The following is a 20,223-nucleotide window of genomic DNA, read 5'->3' on the forward strand; positions in this document are numbered from 1 at the left end:
TAACCTGCTGCAGCGGTTCTGTGCTGTCCTGTGGTCAGAGATGTCACAGCGAGCCGGCAGCTCGTTAAACATAAAATGAAAAGCAACAAACAAACTGTAAGCCACAACACAACATGCAAATAAAGTTTTAACCATCTGTAAGACACCAAACCCCTCAGAGCTCTCTGAGCTGTTTCACTACGTTGGCTGACTGCGTTACAATTCAAGTGGTGTGGTGTGAACTGGTTCCAGTATGAACCACTGTAATACACTGAACTGGCAGTATACATGTGAAACAAGCTGTAAAATGTATTCTGGTACTGTAGGCCATTCATTTGTTCAGTTACATGATATTATCTGCAGAACTGTCACACAGAGCTGCTCATTTTACCCACGTATGTGACAGGAGTGTGTTGGTTTTGACATTGTTGTGCTGTTCCATCACAAACACAGAAGTAACTGCTTTTAAAAGTTTACTTGAGCCATCAGTTAGATGTCCTTGATCTAGTTTACTGTTTAGTTGTCATTTTAACTTGGTTTGTCTTGGATTCAGTGTGTAGTAGTGGCTGGATATTTAGTTTTTCTCTCTTTTAAAAACAATAGATCAAATTGAATCATGTATTTGTATCCGTGTCTCAGTACTTTCCAACTTAGCTTTCCTGTGACTGTCAGCCCGATCCCACTGCTTCCTGCTGCAGACATGACCCTCCTTTAAACAGGCCTGATGTGCTGTAGCTGCTTTTACTCTTAAAACAGGATTTACAACCAGTATTTGAGGTTACAGAACAGTTTATGTGCCGTCAAATCAAAACAAACTATGGTGCAGGATTTCCTGGTAATGAAGGAACACGGTTCCCAGTAAAACAGTGATTTGTTTTTAATCGTTTCTGGACTATATTAACACACAAATAACATGCCTGGCTCTGACACACATACAGAGCTGACAGTAGTATACATGCACTGTTGGTAAATCTCCAGACTTTTCCTGTAATGTATTGCCATGCCTCTCTTTCCTCCCTAATATTTCCAGTCTATTCCTACGATGCAGCACAAATACAAATAAAGCTTTTCTGGTTTCTATCCCCAACTATGACAGTAAACCGACAAAATAAGACATTTAAGCACTTCATCTTGGGTTTTGACATTTTTCACCAGTTTCTGACATTTTAAAGCTAAAGCTATGAATCGACTAATGAATAAAATAACCAACAGATCAACAAGTGACAGAAGTAAGTGTTAGTTAATAACAGCCCTAAATCAAGTTAAACTAAAACATCTACATTTACCTAAACAACCCTGCCTGGGTACCCTTACTGACAAGGCTAGAATTTGGTGAAACTGAAGTCACCCTGTCAGCAGACTCCTAATGAAACATCAAGTGAAAGACAAACTAAAGTGTTAATACTATCTGTTAAATATTCTAATCTAAAACTCACACACAAACAGTGAAGGGCAGAAAGGATTAGCTTAAAGTGACTGTAAGTGGTAAGACTTTGTTCAGACCTGGCAGCTGCATTTCACACAAGCTGAAGACAGGAAGTATCTCTCCTGCTGAGCCCAGAATGAAATAGATTACAAGACCCAAGCCTGCAGCAAAGCGATCCATGAATGGCCTTTTCAGGATCTTTAACTTATAGAAGAAGGACTTAGTTTCAGCTGCAGAAAACATCATGTCTTGAAGAGTGTAGAGAAAAGAGAGAAGTAAAAGTCACACTGACAGTACATTAAAGCCCTCACACTTAATATTAGATGCTAGCAGTGGTGGTAGAAACCCTGACACCAGCTAAGATATCAGACATCTTTCAGGACTGAAAAAGTTTAGCTTGTTGTAAAAAAGCCTATTAAGAAAGACCCTAAAATTCAGCATACACTGTATTCCCATCAGCCACAACATTAATACCACCTGCCTGATATGGTTACAGCTCAGCAAATCAAGCTGTGGACACAGGACCTGTGGGGGTATGGTGTCTGGCATCGAGTGTTGGGTCTTGTAAGATGTGGGATTGGACCTCCATGGATCAGGCTTGTTCTATAAGATCTCATGGTTGTACTAGATCAGAGTAGAATCTGGGGCGTTTGGAGTCCTGGCCTGTGTCTTGGACCTTAAGACTCTACACACTGTGTGATTTTAGGCCGTTCCAGATGAAAGATAACAACGGTGAGAGAATGGTGGTGATATCTTTGGTCTTGGCTCTAAACCAGTGGTCCTACATCGCTGTGAGACAGGTTCAAGGACGGCCGTTGTCATGGTGACCAAAGACAAGCTGCCATAAAATTCTGACAGTGTCATAAATTTAGGGTGATAATCTCACAGTGTGATGCTGCTGGACCTACAACAACTAGCTAACCAATAGAAAAGCAGGATGAAATGACGTACTGATCAGCACCACACTGGAGATAAACCCAAACAGATGATTTGTGGCAACAAAACGCATCAAAACAAGTTTGTGGGATTTAAACAAAGACGACAATCTAGTGGAGTTGTGGCAGCAGAAGCCTTTTTGTGTCCTCCAACTTGTTCCACAACCAGATAAAAAGGATGAAGCACGAAGGATATAGCAGCTGGCTAATCTTCCTGTGATTGTAGGAGCTCTGTTAATGCTTCGGTTATTTATTTTTCACACACTGACGTTTTATTCTATCGTAGGCTGAGATTCAGCTGCGTTTTCATCGTTAATCTGCAAAGAGCAAACTTCACATCTTGAACAAAGATTATTAGATTCATGTGGTACAGTGTAGCAGTCTGTGAACTTATAAGATTGTTAAAAAGGCCTTTAATCGTGTTGTTCAAGTCATTCCTGTGCAGGTGTCGTAGTGTGTCAGGGTGCAGTGTAGCACTGTTGTAAAGGAATGCAGTTGCCATGGGGGGTGTACTTGGGCTGAGACAATGTTTTGGTAGGTGGTATGACTGAAACATTTATTATGATTGATGTTAAACACTTCAGCTGTAGGTAGTTTGTTTGGCCGACGAGCCAAGAAATTCTGATACACATGAAGTGAATAATGTTGATTGTTTTATAACAACAGCATATTTCAAGGTCTGACTCAGAAGTCATAGTCAACATGGTGGATGTGGGAGAAGACAAGAGGAGGGCTTGTTGATCACAATAAATTCACCTCATAGATGAAACAAGAAGCGAGGGTTTCGCTGAACATGTTCCATCTATAAAAGTACACATGATTAAGGCATGTTTATGAATATGGGACATATACAACAAGAGCCTTTACATTTTACTGCACTTCTTAAAATCTTAAGTCTGGTCATAGACGTTTCCTGTCTTAACCACTGCAGATGTTAACTTATTCAAACAAGATGACAGATTCTCCACGAGAGGTCACAAATATGGCTCAGACTGAAATATCTGTAACTTCTGGATAGATTACGTTGCAACATGGTGCAGATTTTAAAAGGCCCTGAAAGGTTTTGAATGATCAACTGACTTCAGCCAACTGACATTTTTTGACTGAAATGTCTCAGCAACGACTTGATGGATTGCTATTATTCTGATACAGACTCACACAAGACGACATGTATGAACCTTGGCGATCACTGACTAACATGTGAAACTAATGGTTTTCTTCTCTGCTGTGAGAATGTTCACATGCTGATACTAGCGTTTAGCTCAAAGCATTGTTCTTACTGTATGACCAGAGAACTGTGTGTAAACTAAACTGTAAACTAAAGATGTTTTATTGGCTTCAATATAAAATACAAATTTACCAAAGAACTCGACATGAAAAAAGCAATACAATTAAACAACATGAATAAAAAGATGTTTGTATTCCAACTAATTTAGACATGTATACAACTTAGCTAAGACCATACCGTGTGAATGTATGATCCTGAAATGTCTTTTATTTGGTCGACCTCAGACAAAATCCTGTGCAGTAATTTGTGTTGACTGGCTCTTGACATGAGCTGGGATGAGACCTTCCTGTTAACCTGGACCTTCTGAGGTCTAACGTTAGTCCTGTTTCCGTGCTTCAACTATGACACCATGAGGTTTCAGACACTTTCTTTCTGCTCGAGCGTTCTGCAGACACAGAGGTGATATGGTTCCACCAACATATATTTTAAGTGCAGAGATCTGCATGCTGGCAGTGAGGAAACATCTGAATTAGCTCTCCACTGCGTCTGTTTTCTTTTGAAGTGTCTCACCACACTACGCACATAAACCCATGAGAGCAGCAGACCTCATAATTACACAGCCAAGACGCCCACCACAGCCCAATAAATGACAAGATGACATAAATCTCTGGGTTTCTAGAACAAGAGAAAATAGACAAGTGTACATAAGCTGCTCTTACACTGTCCTTTTATGTAAGCAGACTAATCCACCACTTCACCCTGCCACATATTGTTAAGGACTGAACGGACTGTGACAGCTTCACATCTCTGAGCTAAACTGCACTTGGAAAGATCTCTGGCTGGAGATGTGAAAAAAGTCAATAAAAGATAAAGACAGCTAGCAGAACACTACAAGAACACAAACAGAATCTGCCTGACCACTTCCTCTTAGAGCAAAAAGATCAAACTGAACACCAGATTGTTCACTCCAGACTTGGAGTGATTTTCTACCGCTAGCAGAGTAATTAATGTAAAATAGTCCTTTATACCCAGCCCGATCTCACGGGGATTCGTGAAACTGTCACGTAAGTTTTAGTTTCGGTTTCGTGTGCACCAACACGATTTCGTCATGTTTTTCGTGCCGCTCACCACGAAATGCGCACCAATGTATTTTAAACGGCGGACTTTTCGTGCCACTCAGAACGTATTTCAAAAGAATGTGTATATTATATTTTTAATGTAAAACCGTGGCGAATCCAACGCTATATTTTGCATGACATCGTCCCTAAACATAACCCTAAACATAACCCTAACCATAACCCTAACCATAACCTAACCATAAGCCGGTGGTACACTTACCAATTTGCATAGGAATTTCAAGAATGTCCGGCGGCCGGCGGCCGCAAACGCAATCACACAAGCAGTATACGCCGATGGACAGCTTAGATCGTCATGAATCCGCCGGTATAAACCACTTTCAGATGTGATTACCACAGCGAAAAACATTTCGTGGTGAGCGGCACGAAAAACATGACGAAATCGTGTTGGTGCGCACGAAACCGAAACTAAAACTTACGTGACAGTTTCACGAATCCCCGTGAGACCGGGTTGTTATACCAATCATGCATAACATTATGGCCACCTGCCTAATATTGTGTTGGTCCCACTTTGGCTGCTAAAACAGCCCTGACTTGCTGTGGTATCTGGACTCCATAGACCCCTGAAGGTGTGCTGTGGTATCTGGTACCAAGATGTGAACAGCAGATGCTTCAAGTCCTACAAGTTTTGAGGTGGGGTCTCCATGGATCGGACTTGTTTGTCCACAACATCCCACAGATGTTCCATTGGATTAAGATCTGGGGAATTTGGAGGCCAAGTCAACACCTCAAACTGGTTGTTGTTCTCCTCAAACCATTCCTGAACCATTTTTGCTTTGTGGCACGGTGCATTATCCTACTGAAAGAGAACACAGCCATCAGGGAATACTGTTTCCATGAAAGGGTGCACATGGTCTGCAACAGTACTTAGGTAGGAGTTAGGTGTCAAAGTAACATCCACAAGAATGGAACCAAGGTTTGCCAGCAGAACATTCCCCAAAGCATCACACTGCCTCCACCAGCTGGAATTCTTCCCATCATGCATCCTGACTCCATGTGTTCTCCAGGTAAGCGACACACCCGGCCATCCATGTGATGTAATAGAAAACATAATCCAGCAGACCAGTCCACCTTCTTCCATTGCTCCATGGTCCAGTTCTGATGCTAATTGTTGGTGCTTTTGGTGGTCCACAGGGGTCAGCATGGACACCTTGACTGGTCTGCAGCTATGCAGCTCCATATACAACAAACTGTGGTGTCATTCTAACACTTTTCTATCAGAACCAGCATCTGTTGGATGGACCAGTCTTCCTCTCCAAGTGCATCAATGAGTCTTGACTTTCCATGACCCTGTCGCCGGTTATCTCTCTTCCTTTACACTCGCGCGCGTGGACCGCAACGCGGTGGGAAGCGGCAAAAAGTCTGGGGGAGGACTGGCTGTGTACGTGAATGAGCGGTGGTGCAACCCAGCAAACGTGCATGTGAAGGAACAGCTGTGCACGCGGGACTTGGAGATGCTTACGGTGGCGCTGCGGCCGTATTATCTACCGAGGGAGTTCTCGCACGTGATTGTGTTTTGCGTGTACATCCCACCATCAGCTCATGCAGGGACAGCGAGTGAAAGACTCCACAGCGCCGTGAGCGAAGCCCAGAGCCGCCATCCCGGGCTCTAGTGCTGATCAGTGGAGACTTCAACCACGCCTCCCTCTCTGCCTTTCTCCCAACTTTCACACAGTATGTCACGTGTCACACGCGGGGCGACAAGACACTGGACTTACTGTATGTGAATGTGAAAGGCGCCTACACCACTGCCCCCCTCCCCCCACTGGGCCGCTCTGACCACAACCTGGTTCATCTGCTCCCCCACTACACACCCAAGGTGAGAAGAGGACCTGTGCAGAAGAGAACTGTGAAGGCATGGACAGATGAGGCCAGTGAGAGACTCAGAGACTGTTTCCAGACCACAGACTGGAGCGTGCTCTACAGTCCTCATGGAGATGACATCGATGGCCTCACGCACTGCATCACAGACTACATCAACTTCTGCGTGGACAGCACTGTGCCAACTCGGACGGTACGGTGCTTCTCCAACAACCACCCCTGGGTCACCCCTGAGCTCAAATCCCTCCTGAACCAGAAAAAACGGGCTTTCATCTCAGGGGACAGAGAGGAGCAGAAGAGAGTGCAGCGTGCGCTCCAGTGGCGGATCAGAAGGGCCAAGAAGGACTATGGGAAGAGGCTGGAGGAGAAGCTGGTTCAGAACAACGCGCGGGACGTGTGGAGAGGACTTAAGAACATTTCTGGACATGGACAGAGTGCCAGAGGGACAGCTGATGGAGACCAGCACAGGGCGGACGAGCTGAACTGTTACTTTAACAGATTTGACTCTCCCCCCTCCCCCTCTGCCCCCTTTCCTGCTCCCCTCTCTTCACACATCCCCAGCCCAGCAGACCCTCCCCTTCCTGTGACACCTTCACCGGCCCCCAACTCACCCACACGAACTACTCCCACCCACTGCAGCCCACCTCACTCCCCCCCTCACTCCCCCCTCTCCTTCACACCGGACCAGGTGAGGAGAGAGCTGAGGCGACTGAAGCAGAGGAAATCTGCTGGACCAGACGGCATCAGTCCCAGGCTGCTGAGGACCTGTGCAGACCAGCTCTGTGAGGTCCTCTGCCACCTCTACAACCTGAGCCTCAGCCTGGAGCGGGTCCCCATCCTGTGGAAAACCTCCTGTGTGGTCCCAGTCCCTAAAACAGCTCACGTCAAGGAACTGGCCCACTACAGACCTGTCGCCCTCACCTCCCACCTCATGAAGACCATGGAGAGGCTCCTCCTCCACTACCTCCACTCAGTGGTGAGCTCTGACCTGGACCCGCTGCAGTTTGCCTACAGGCCCAACATGGGGGTAGAAGACGCCGTCATCTACCTGCTGCAGCGAGCGCTCACTCACCTGGAGAGCGCCGGCAGCGCTGTGAGAGTCATGTTCTTTGACTTCTCCAGCGCCTTCAACACCATCAGGCCGGCGCTGCTGCGGGGGAAGCTAGAGGACGCGGGAGTTGATGGACATCTCGCTGCCTGGACCACTGACTACCTCACTGACCGTCCACAGTACATGCGGCTGCGCGGCTGTGAGTCAGAGGTGGTAGTCTGCAGCACGGGGGTGCCCCAGGGCACCGTCCTCTCGCCCTTCCTCTTCACCATCTACACCTCGGACTTCACCTACAACACGGACAGCTGCCATCTCCAGAAGTTCTCTGATGACTCCGCCATTGTGGGCCGTGTGTCTGAGGGGAACGAGCTGGAGTATCGGTCGGTCATCATGGACTTTGTGGACTGGTGTGAGCGCAACCACCTGTGCCTCAACACCAGTAAGACGACGGAGATGGTGGTCGACTTCAGGAGAAGGACACTCCCACATCCACCAGTGAACATCCAGGGGCAGGACATTGAAACAGTGGACAGTTTCAAGTACCTGGGTGTTCACCTCAACAATAAACTGGACTGGTCCCACAACACCGATGCTCTGTACAAGAAGGGCCAGAGTCGCCTCCACCTTCTGAGGAGGCTGAGGTCCTTCGGAGTGTGCAGACCTCTACTAAGGACTTTCTACGACACTGTGGTAGCCTCTGCTTTCCTCTACGCTGTCGTCTGCTGGGCCCCGGGCAGCACAGAGCGGGACATGAAGAGACTGAACAAGCTGACCAAGAGGGCCAGCTCTGTCCTGGGCTGCCCACTGGACTCTGTGATGGATGTGGGTGAGAGGAGGATGTTGACCAAGCTCTCATCCATCATGGACAACAGCTCCCACCCACTGCACCGGACTGTAGTGGAGCTGAGCAGCTCCTTTAGCACGAGACTCAGACACCCTCAGTGCAAGAAGGAGCGCTACCACAGGTCCTTCATCCCCACTGCCATCAGACTGTAGAACACTACTGTGTAGTTGTTATTATGTGCAATATTTATTATCTTGTTCTTGCACTTTCGTGACTTTTGCACTCCTGTTTTTTGTTTTTGTTTCTAAGAGCCCTGTAATGTTAAATTTCTCCTTTGTGAGATTAATAAAGTCTATCTTATGTTATCTTATCTTATCCTTCCTTGGACCACTTTGATAGACCCTGGCCACTGCAGACCAGGAACATCCCACAAGAGCTGCAGTTCTGGAGATGCTCTGATCCAGTCACCTAGCCATCACAGTCTGGTCCTTGTCAGACTCACTCAGATCCTTATGCTGTCCATTTTTCCTGCTTCAAACACTTCAACTATGAAGACAAAATGTTAATTTGCTGCCTAATATTGGATATCCAATCCACTAACAGGAGCCATGATGAAGAAATAATCTGTGTTATTCACTTCACCATGATGTTCTGTTCTGATCAATGTATCTTCGAGGTTTGGTTAAAGAGTGAGACAGAACATGACAGTGACAGGTAGTTCAGTGCAGCGTTAGCAGGGATTTGACTATGTACCTAAATGTTGGGATAAACAAGAAAGAGATCAATTGACTGACCACCGATCTGCATTCCAAACCTCACCAATGGTCCTGACTTTGGAGGATCGTTCAGATATGTGACAGGATGTTATGATGGGGCAGACCCAGACCATGATGGAGGCATTATATACCACTTGTGACTTGAGAACACCTTGAATCTCCCAAGGTGGGAGAGCTGAAATAACCTGGGCTGCTTTCCTTCGACTCCTGTCTTCATGAATCGATTCCAGATAAGCTACAAGGAATAATGATAAATGACTGAAAGACTAAAACAGCCAGCAGGAGGAACAGTTTTCTTTGAAGGATGTGTTGTAGATCAGGAGGATAGGCTTCTGCTCCTTCATCTCAAAAGAAGCCAATTGAGGTGGTTGTGGCAACTCAAAAGGATTCCTCCTGGCCAAACATTAGTGGGTTTTTTTTGCCCATCCAACTGGGAGGAGACCCCAGGGTATACCCAGAACATGCTAGTCGGATTATATATCTGGCCAGGGAACGCCTTGGAATCCCTGGAAGGGACTGGAGGATGCGGCAGGGAGATGTCGTAGGAAAGTGTTTGATGTTGCGTCAGATGTCTCCCTGCTGAGGATACTATATTTGTCAGTGTGTAGGAATGCACATGAAGGTTTTAGTTTTAGATATCAAATACGACATTACATGATGTTGGAGAATCGAGACAGTGGATCAGGTGTCTAACATCATGCTGTTACCAAGAACTTACTGCTAACTGCAATCAGAAAGAGCAACTGTAAGCATATAATACAGGCTGGTCACACAGTACAGAAGTACTTAAGGAGCAGCTTTATCAGGGGTTTCAAACGACGTTTTTCCACTCAGGAAATAATCCTAATAACTTGGAAACATGATGTGGATGGAGTAATGGGGACATTGCTTCTGGAAAAAGAAGCTGTAGTTTTTCAGTGCTCTGATCACCAAACTTAATTTCACTCATCTCTATATTTTTAAAAGGGTAGAAACACTGAACTTCTGACAAATCCTCACACCTTGATTCCTGCAACAGCCTTTAACTCGGCCGAACCAGTAATTTTAGATTTCATTTAAGATTTTGCTGATTAAATTTAAGGCCTTTATGGCTTCTCTCCTAGCAATATCCATCCATCCATTATCTACACACCGCTTAATCCTCATCAGGGTCATGGGGGCTGGAGTCTATCCCAGCTGACTGAAGGTGAAGGCAGGGGACACCTGGACAGGTAAGTCTATCACAGGTTCACCTGGACAGGTAACAGTCTATCACAGGTTCACCTGGACAGGTAACAGTCTATCACAGGTTCACCTGGACAGGTAGCAGTCTATCACAGGTTCACCTGGACAGGTAACAGTCTATCACAGGTTCACCTGGACAGGTAACAGTCTATCACAGGTTCACCTGGACAGGTAACAGTCTATCACAGGTTCACCTGGACAGGTAACAGTCTGTCACAGGGCTACACATAGAGACAAACCATCATACTCACATCAAACATGAACATTTGCAATAAATTCATAAATTTTTGAGTGTCTCTGACTACAAGTGTAATCGAAAGTAAACCTCAAGAGACATGGTGCAATACCTTTTTTTTACCCCACACTTGTTCTACCATCTCCCTTCCTGCTCCGCAGAACATTTAGAAAACCTGCCGGCTGCTACGGGGCTGACTGTCATAACAGGAATAGAAGGGAACACAGACTGTCAGTGCAGACTTGGCTGATGAACCAGAACCTGAATGATGTCTGTTTACTCCAGGAAGCATGCCAGTGCACCACACTGGCATGAATAGCATAATCACTGTTTGCTTTGGGCTGCATGTCAGAGGAGACACCTCATTTCAATCACTTTTTCATTTTCTAATCATTCAGATTCAGAGTGGAAGCAAAATTCACATGTATGCTTTGTAGAAAAACAAAGTTAAGTTCTTTTTTTTGATTCTGCATCCAGAATGAATAATTTTAGCAACTGCAGCTCTGTAGCCAGAAATGTGAAGCTACTGAAGGCATGTGTCCAAGTGGCTTCAGGAATTAAATCATCTTTCATTCAAGCTCTTAAAATGTTTAAACATAACTTTTTCAGTAAAAATACTGGAATCTGTCTCATATTTTCTTTTAAGAACGTAGTGTAAAATCACCTAAGATTTCTAAAGCTCCACATTTCCATTAAAATATGCCGAGGGGAAGATGTTCTGTCAGTTAGGTTAGTTAAAACTTAGCACAGTATGAACCTACATTTCTATGTGGTTACATTGAATTAAAATCACTAAAATGAATCTTTTAAATTAAAAATGTATTGTAAGTTTCTTACAAACTGCAAAAAAGAAAAAAGCACAAATATCATATTTTTACTGCAGCACGCTTATTTTTGATTCCACAAACAGTGGCATTAAATGAAAGTATTTGCATGAACATAATTTTAATAATGAAATATTACTTCTTTTACGCAACTTTTACTTTAATTTAACACTTGTTGTTTGGAAAGAGATTTTTTTTAAAAATATTTCAATCACCCCGTGGTTTTATTTCTGATAATTACCTAATATTGGTAGTTACATACATTATTTTACACCTATGTTTTAAATCAAATATCCTGCTTTTATTCTTATTGTCAAACAGCCTGTTTTTAGTCTTAGTTTCACACTAACTTTTACACATGCATTCTTTACCTTCACAGTGCTCTTATATGCTGCTAAAGTGAGCCTTAAGTTTAATAGTTTGTGTTCCTGGTTCACCACATCAGTGTTTCCCTTCTCAACCATGAGACCCCCGGTGTCTCAGTACATCTGTCACTGTGGTGAACAACTGATGGTTTGGAGGTCTAGCAGCCGGAGGGATGGAGAAGTTGTACCTTACATATATATATTTAGTTTCTAAATTACAAGCAGCGGGGTTAAAAATAAATTCAACTGAAACACACACTGTATAAGAGGACTATTGTCATCTGTCTGCTCATGAAAGCAGAATGATTGAAGGAAACTCTTCCTTTGACCTTGATAACACACTTCTGCTCACAGTATTTATGGTTTCTCAAACAGAGGACAGAAAATTCCCCACTTTAAACACTAAACTTCTTCTCAAATGTCTCCTCACAGATAACAGTTATACAATTAGTAATTACAGGGATGCAACATGTGACATACGGTATCTTTATCTGTCTCTGACATGGAAACCTCCCACAGCTTCCATAACTCTGGGTGTAGAAAACTCCGTGCCTGATAATAAGAGGCCTAGGTCTACCACCAAGCTGGTCATTTTTCACTGACTACACTCGAGTGTGAAACATCAAATCTTAAATAGTTTGAAAGTTGCTGTACAGTATAATGCTTAAAGACAGCCGATTTATGTGTGTGATTAAAGGCTACGCTGACAGCCTGAAGCCTTTAACAGTATATCTAAGTTTAGGCCTCATTAGCATTCAGTGGAGCTGCCATGGAAGGGTGAACAGAGATTCTTTACAGTTGATGAGCGAGGCTTCCTCAGGCGGTGACCACACTCAGAGCTTATTTGGAACACATCTGTTGTTTTTTGATGTTTTACTACTGTACTATCAGTGGGTGTTCACTCCCTGGAAGCTGGATGAGAACTGAGCTTACTGTTTAGTCTCCTACATAGCAGTTCATTCATGTTATTAGTGAGCATTTTTCAGTTATTTCTCTAATGCTTTAAATGCTATTTGACTGAACCACCACTTAAACTAACATACCATGCAGTGACTGGAGAATGTAAACCCCTCCTTGGGTCATTAGAGTCCCCAGTTTCCCACCAACAATACTGAGGACATGACCTTTGTGTAGTGCTGTAGTTATGGCCTGATCACAGACTACACAGACATAAGCTCCACCTCTCCAAGTCTTCCGAGTCTTTCAGTGTGATAGTAAAATGCTGTTGAAAGTTCTGAGTCACCACTGAGGACATCAACATCAATACCACTTATGGTCAGGTTTTTGTCAACATAAACATCATATCCTAATTTAAGAAACGAGGATCAGCCCTTATCCTGACTTTGAGATGCCTGAGTCTGCTTGCTGAAAGTAAAACCATGAATACACTGACTGATTCAAGTCTGTAGTCAACATGTTAGACATTTCCCAACATGCGTAGTTGAAAATAGTGAAGAAACATGACGAGTGTATGCCACTAGTTAGAATTACATATCTTCAACCAGTGATCTGTTGTCCTGCGTGCTGGTAAAACCGACAGTCTGACACCAGTTGGCATGGAAGTCATGAACATTTCTAGGTGGAGTCTAACTAACTGGACTCTTTCAGTTTTGTCCTTGGCTCTGATCATGTTTGTGGGGTAAAGAGGGTGTCAACAGATGATGTTCTGTTGACATTATTATGCGCAGACCTTCAGTACACACTTGGTTGGTTTGTACCTTCAACTCTGATGCCATGCTTGTCTGTTAAAGACTTGTGGACTGCTTCCTCTGGTTTAGGGATGAATGATCTAAGTATTTCTGGATGATGGTCATTTGTCACTGGAGATAGAGAGATGAACTGATACAGCATCAGCAGTAATGTGGGCATTGTACCAGACTGACATGATCAAGAGGTAGCAGCCAAAGAAAGAGACTGCAGATACAAGCGACTGAACTGAGTTTCCTCCCTAGGATGCCTGTGCTCAGCCTCAGAGAAAAGGTGAGGAGCTTAAACACTGCAGGAAACTCAGAGTAGAAACACTCCTTTGCACTGGATGGAGCCCGTTTAGGTGATTTGATCATCCGATTAGAATGCCCCAGGGTAGGAAGGAGACCCCAGGCAGACCCAGAACTCGCTAGAGGGTTACATATTTCATCTGGTCTGGGAAGATCTAGGGATCCCCCAGTGGGAATGGAATGGAATATTTCTTGTCATTCTTGTCTGACATTAGTGTTGCTAAGGTGAAGAAGCCAACCTATTTGTAGTATTGCTGTGTAAAAATGAGCAGACCACTTTTCAACAGTCACAGTCCAGTTACTGTTACGTTAAAAGTTACTGGAGGGTTGGATTAACTACACTGCCTGGCCAAAAAACGTCTCCATCTGGATTTAACTCAGAAAATAGGTAAGAGTCTTCCACTGGATAATTACTGCAGTGATGAAACAACTTATTTAACCCTAACAGATGCAGTGAGGAGCTTCTCACTTCTTAAACAACATGTTGGAAGACATATCCTGTGGTCATGGAGAGGATGTTCATCTGTCTCAGAAGGGTCAAATCATTGGCCTGCATCAAGAAAGAAAACAACTAAGGAGATGAAATAGCTAAAATCAGGTTAAGAACCGTCATCATCATCATCTTCAGGAACAATTGTGGTCTGCTGAGTCCAGATTTACCCTGTTCCAGAGTGATGGGGGCATCAGGGTAAGAAGAGAGGAGGAACAAACACACCTAAACATCTCAGCGGTGCACAGATAGAGCTGCAGAGGTGCTGGAAACAACAACTCCATGCAACAGGCGCCTGTCAAGCTGTTCTGCACAAATGTAGAACTCAGACAAATCTAACACGATACTGGAAGTCAGTGACCACAGATTATTGTCCAACATGTTACTCCAATTAAGCCATGTGGAAAAGTTTCTGCCTCAGTCAAGTCAGCCTTACAGAGTCCAGCTTTCCCTCCCTGTGGCAGTAGAAGGACAGAACTGCTTCGCTCAGTTTACTTCTTGTACGAGACATGAACTAAAACTTTGTTCAGCTCGAGCTCATCTGTGGTGTATTTATATTCAAACTGCTCCAAGATTAATGTCCATGTCAGATGTCCACAAATATTAGAAAAACAAACACATGCATATAAAACCCTTTAAATAAATGCAGCCAAAATGCTGTTTGTGTCTGCATCAGCATCTCATAGTCCAGTCTGGTTGATGGTGAGGAGGAGGTGATGCATGTCGAACCTAGAGCCTCTGATCTGACAAAGTTCAGTGTCAGAATAAATATCTTATAGTTTCTTTATTAGTCAAAGTATCATTATAAAGACAGTATTCTCCAATAACTGCTGCAGTTAGAGCCACTTTGTTCACCACTTGAACCTCTTCAGTCTGAAAACAGTCCATAAACTCTGCCTTTATTACCCAGACGTTACACTCTCCAGCAGCTACTCCTTCTTATAGCACACAGTATGTTGCAGTGTTTTGTTAAACTCAGACTGATTCCTGTTAATCATTAGAATGTTCAATGTTCCCTGACTGTGTTGTAGGAACAAATTCTATCTGTTTGTTTGCTTTGCAGCATCTATGATGCAGCTCCAGTCGCCAGCTTGTTCCAGGAATTGGTGATAAATCCAGCATCTGGCAGACTGGATAGTCCTTGGCATGTTTTCACTTTGTTGTATGTTATATTTTGGTATTTTAAAATACTGTAAACACTAAAGTAAAATACTACAGACTCAAATCAAGTACAGTACATGAGGAAATGCTTTATTTTCCAGAGCTGATGGTGCTGTCTCTAGTCTTAGTATGCAAAATGTTCTGTTTTCTTTAAGTGCTAATGAAGTTTGATGTTTCCATGTTAAAAGGAGGTCAGGTCACACTAAATCTAGCCTCTAGGTTCTTTTTTGTTGGCTGTAGGTTGTAAGTCGGTGTCTCTCTGTTTGTACCTCCTGTTTATACGGAGTTCTTTAATTTATCTCTACAGTATCTAAGAGTCTGTACAAGATCTTCATTCAAATCCACAGCTAAACCTAAATCATACACACTGCAACTAATGAAAACATACATTTTTTAATTTCCATATGAAAACAGATTGTTTTTATGACAATAATAAGAAATGGCTGCAAAGACAGTGTGAACATTTATTAGTGCTCAGACCTATTAGGGTGCATGAGGTGGTTGTGCTGTTAAAATGCATCTGTGCACAACAACACAAACGGTTCTACAAAAACTGGAGAAATAGTAGATACTGCAGTTCCTGGATTAATGCACTACTGGTGGTCTGGGTGAACATGGCCACCACTTCTCTGGGCTGAATGTAAAAAATACTTCAAGGCTGAATGGCAGAGCTCATGTCCCATCTTGTCCTTGAAACCATATCTGTGACATTTTCGGTCTTATTTTAGCAAAACACAGAGTAAACACACACAAAGTGAGTGTTTCACAGACACACAAAGTATTTAAAAGCTCAGCACTTTAAGAAACACGCTGATCCTTTGGAGTGCCGGTTCCTCAACGAGGAACACTCTGGCTACACTGGTATTTCATCAGCAGCTGTTGATTGTCAGTCTAAAGTAGCTCTACAGTTAGTTCCTCACTGTCCTTCCTAAACACAGTTACCACATGCACACATGCACACCAACTGTGCACCAGCAGCCTCCAGTCGCTGTACCAGAACACTTCCAGATTCTTGGGGAAAGTAGTTTATTTTAACATGAAGAGTCCCAAATTACTGAGCAGCCCAGTCAAAGTGGAGTTCAGAGAAAACTCAAAATAGCATCGCACACTTGTAGCTGGTGGGCGTGCTCACACACTCGCAGATGTGTGCATGTGCTCTTTCATGTAGTCACAGAGAAGTTGCCACAGGAGGAGGACATCCCATACACTGCATGGTTATGGCTGCGCTGCTGCACTGGTGTTAATTTCACTGAGTGACACAAATAGGGGCTGTTTTTACATTTTACAGTGTCATACATTAGCATGAGAAGCTAACATAGTCTTAGCGTTGTTGAATAATACTTTAAAGGTCCTTCTGTTGTCGAGTAAAGCTACATTTTTAGGATTTCTATAAATAGAATCCCTTCCTATACCTTACAATGGCTTAGATGTAACTCTACACTGCTGCTTCCTCTAGATCAAACATGAGGCCCGCGGGCCAAATCTGGCCCTCCAGAATGTCCAATCCGGCCCGTGGGACGACTTTGTAAAGTGTAAAGATTCCAGAGAAGACAATAACTTCGAATTATTAATCTGTAAAACTATAAATTTCAAATAACTTCTAGACCATGACAATTTGTTTTGATCATAAAATAAAATACTAGATTGTTCATTGTTCTTTTGTCATTTTGTGTCTCTTTTTTGTCATATTTAGGGTTTTTTTTGCTGTTTTTTGTCATTTCTTGTCTGACTTGTTTTGTGTTTCCTCTTTGTCTCACTTATGTTTTTGTCGTATTTTTGTAGTTTTCTTTTTGCTTTATTTGTTCTTTTGTGTATTGTTTTTGTTGCTTTGGGTGTCTCACTTGTGTCATTTTTGTCTCTTTTTTTGCTTTGTTTCGTGTCATTTGTCTCATTTTTGTAATATTTTGTCTTGTTTTTGTTGTTTTTTTTACTTGGATTTTGTCGTTTGTCTCATGTTTTGTCGCCTTGTGTTTTGTTCTTGTCTCGCTTGTGTTTTTTGTCTTATTTTTGTCATTTTGTATTTTTCTTTATTTGTTGTTTTGTGTATTGTTTTTGTTGTTTTGTGTTTTGTTCTTCTACTTGTGTTATTCGTCTGCTTTATTGTCATTTTTTTTCATTTTTGTCTTCTTTGTATCATTTGTATAATTTCTTGTCTCATGTTTGTTTTTTGTTCATTTTTGTATTGTTTCGTGTTGTTTGTCTCATTTTAGTCTTTTTTCTTGCTTTTGTCATTTTGTGTTGTGCTTTAGTCATTTTACAGTGCATCGTTGTTGTCTTTTGTTTTTTTCGTCTCACTTATATTGTTTTTCCATCTTTTTGTTGCCTTGTGAGTTTTTGTCAATTTTTTCTCTTTTTATTTCATTTTGTGTTGTTTGTCTCATTTTTGTCATTTTTTTCTCCTTTTTGTCGTTTTGTATCTCATTTTTTATTTTGTTGTCTGACTTTTGTCGCTGTGATCACAAAGTAAAACACTATATTTTTTAGGTCCAGATACCTGTGATTAACATTTAGAGTTAAGGGTATTTATATGTTATTATGCTGTGATTTTACCGTTTCGGCCCACTGGAGATCCTTCCTTCTGCTAAGGCTAGAAAACCTTGTCTTTACCAAAGAATTTGACTGGCCTGCAGAGAGTCTTGATCCATGTCCAATTCATCTGTGATAAGCTGGAACACAGCGTGCAAATCAGACCCAGCATCAGTGCAGGATCTCACTGATGCTCTGGAGGCCGAATGATAGCAAATCCCTGCAGCCAGGTGCAGAAATGTTGAAGAAAGCTTTCCCACAAGAGAAGAGGCTGCTGTAGCTGCATACAGTATTAATGCCTATGGTCTGGGCGGTAGATGTTCAGCAGCCGTGGAGTGTTTATTCACGTTTACACATATCTTAGGTTATGTAGTGTATGAGTCTGTGCTAACCCTTAGTCCTGGTGGCCCGATCTCTCCAGCAGTGCCTGGTGGTCCTGGTTCCCCCTGGTTGGACAATAAACACACTCTGAGAGGCAAATCCAACATTATCACAATGAACATCTGTCTCACTAAGACTGTAGAAACTTTGCACAAAACTTGACCTGCATGTCAGTTTATGCATCAATAGAATATTTCCATCAGCATATGTGTGGTAAAGGTGAAGACAGGTGGTCCAACACAAGCATCAGCAGATAGCATCGTGTTGTAAAGCTGCAGATGTTGTCATATGTCAGATTTTGTCCTTCTGATGTAAACTCCTTTGGCGCAGTTTCGATTTAAAATGTTCCTTTGCATCAAACACAGCAGATGCAGCCCCCTGACGTCCCACATATAAACTCTGTGTTTTTCTGATATAATGATGCAGTTGAACATCTGCATTTAGAGATCTTAAAGCTCTTCTATGGATTTTAGATATTTTTCCACTGGGTGATGGAGGTGGACATCTGCAGGGGTTGATGTGTTATAATTAGGGTTCTGTGCTGTGCACTATTATTCTATTTTAAGAATGGCAGTGCAGAATGATTTACCGTACCTCTTGTTCAGTTTGACACATTCATATTTTTAAATTACAACTGGATCTTACCATTAGCCCAGCTTCTCCTGGAGGTCCTGCCTCCCCTCTCTCACCAGGAAGACCCTGCATACAAAGAAGAAGTCAAGTCTATGGAAAATAAAATTACCTCTCCCCTGCTTCCTGTATCCGTGAAATTTGGTGACATAATTGTGAACTCATCACAGATCTTCACTGCTCCGGCCTTCGACACTGCTCATTCATACAAGCCTCCTCCACCCACTGATGCCAGTTTCTCTTTGCAACCCATTTTAATTTCAGAAGTACTGGAGGAACTTTCCAAGCTGGATTCTAAAAATCTGCCGGTGCTGATGGGACAGACCCCTTATTTTTATAAGTAGCTGCTCACATTATTTCTGCTCCCATTACACACTTGTTTAACTTGTCCATTTGTTTGTCAGTTTTTCCTTCTGTCTGGAAATCAGCCTTAATCATGCCTCTTGTCAAAGGCGGTTCTGGTTCTGACCCCAACTGTTACAGGCCAGTCTCCATCTTGCCTTGCCTGGCCAAAGTCATGGAGAGGTTAGTTCACAAACAGTTAAACCACGTCATTAACTCAAACCATATCCTGTCAAACTTGCAGTCAGGTTTCAGAACTGGCTATGGGTGCATCACTGCCATCCTAAAGGTCCTCGATGACATCTTTAGCACTATGGACAACAAGCAGGCCTGCATAGCCACCTTCATAGACCTGGCCAAGGCCTTTGATTCAGTAGACCACACAATCCTTCTGCAAAGGCTCTCTAGCATTGGCCTGTCCTCAAGCTGTATTAACTGGTTTGCCAGCTATCGTAATAATCGTGTACAGCGAGTAAAGTCAGAGAACTTTATATCAGGACTTCTGATCATTAGTAAGTTTGTACCTCAAGGCTCCATCTTGGGCCCAACTTTGTTTTCCATCTACATAAATGATGTGGCGAAAGCTACTGGTGCCTCCCGGATACACCTCTATGCCGATGACACCATTATTTACTCCACTGGCCCATCACTTCACTCTGCTGCATCTACCCTTCAACTCAGCCTTGCTTCAGATGAGGAGTCTTTTGAAGACCTTCACTTGTGCCTCAATTTCAGCGAAACAAAATATGTACTATTTAACTGGACAAACAGCGTCTCCAGCCTCCCAAAGGTCACCTGTGCAGATGGCTCAGATCTGGAATTCATTCATTCCTACAAGTATCTAGGCCTCTGGCTGGACTCTTCACTCTCTTTCATTCTTCACATCAACATTCTACAGGCTAAAATCAAATC

The 20,223-nt window shown here is 43.0% G+C and overlaps 1 protein-coding gene across 1 annotated transcript in view; it reads right to left on the bottom strand.

Annotated features, from left to right (window-relative positions):
* Positions 1–20,223, bottom strand: part of si:dkey-225n22.4 (collagen alpha-1(XXI) chain) — a 115,697-nt gene that overhangs the window by 60,067 nt on the left and 35,407 nt on the right. The window contains exons 17-19 of the mRNA XM_051940349.1: positions 18,985–19,038; positions 18,351–18,404; position 14,904 (exon numbers count right to left, since the gene is read on the bottom strand). Coding sequence (XP_051796309.1) covers position 14,904; positions 18,351–18,404; positions 18,985–19,038 — 109 coding nt within the window. The remainder of the gene's footprint in view (positions 1–14,903; positions 14,905–18,350; positions 18,405–18,984; positions 19,039–20,223) is intronic.

Source organism: Acanthochromis polyacanthus, chromosome 20 (assembly GCF_021347895.1).
Source record: "Acanthochromis polyacanthus isolate Apoly-LR-REF ecotype Palm Island chromosome 20, KAUST_Apoly_ChrSc, whole genome shotgun sequence".
In the NCBI taxonomy this organism is placed as follows: domain Eukaryota; kingdom Metazoa; phylum Chordata; class Actinopteri; family Pomacentridae; genus Acanthochromis; species Acanthochromis polyacanthus.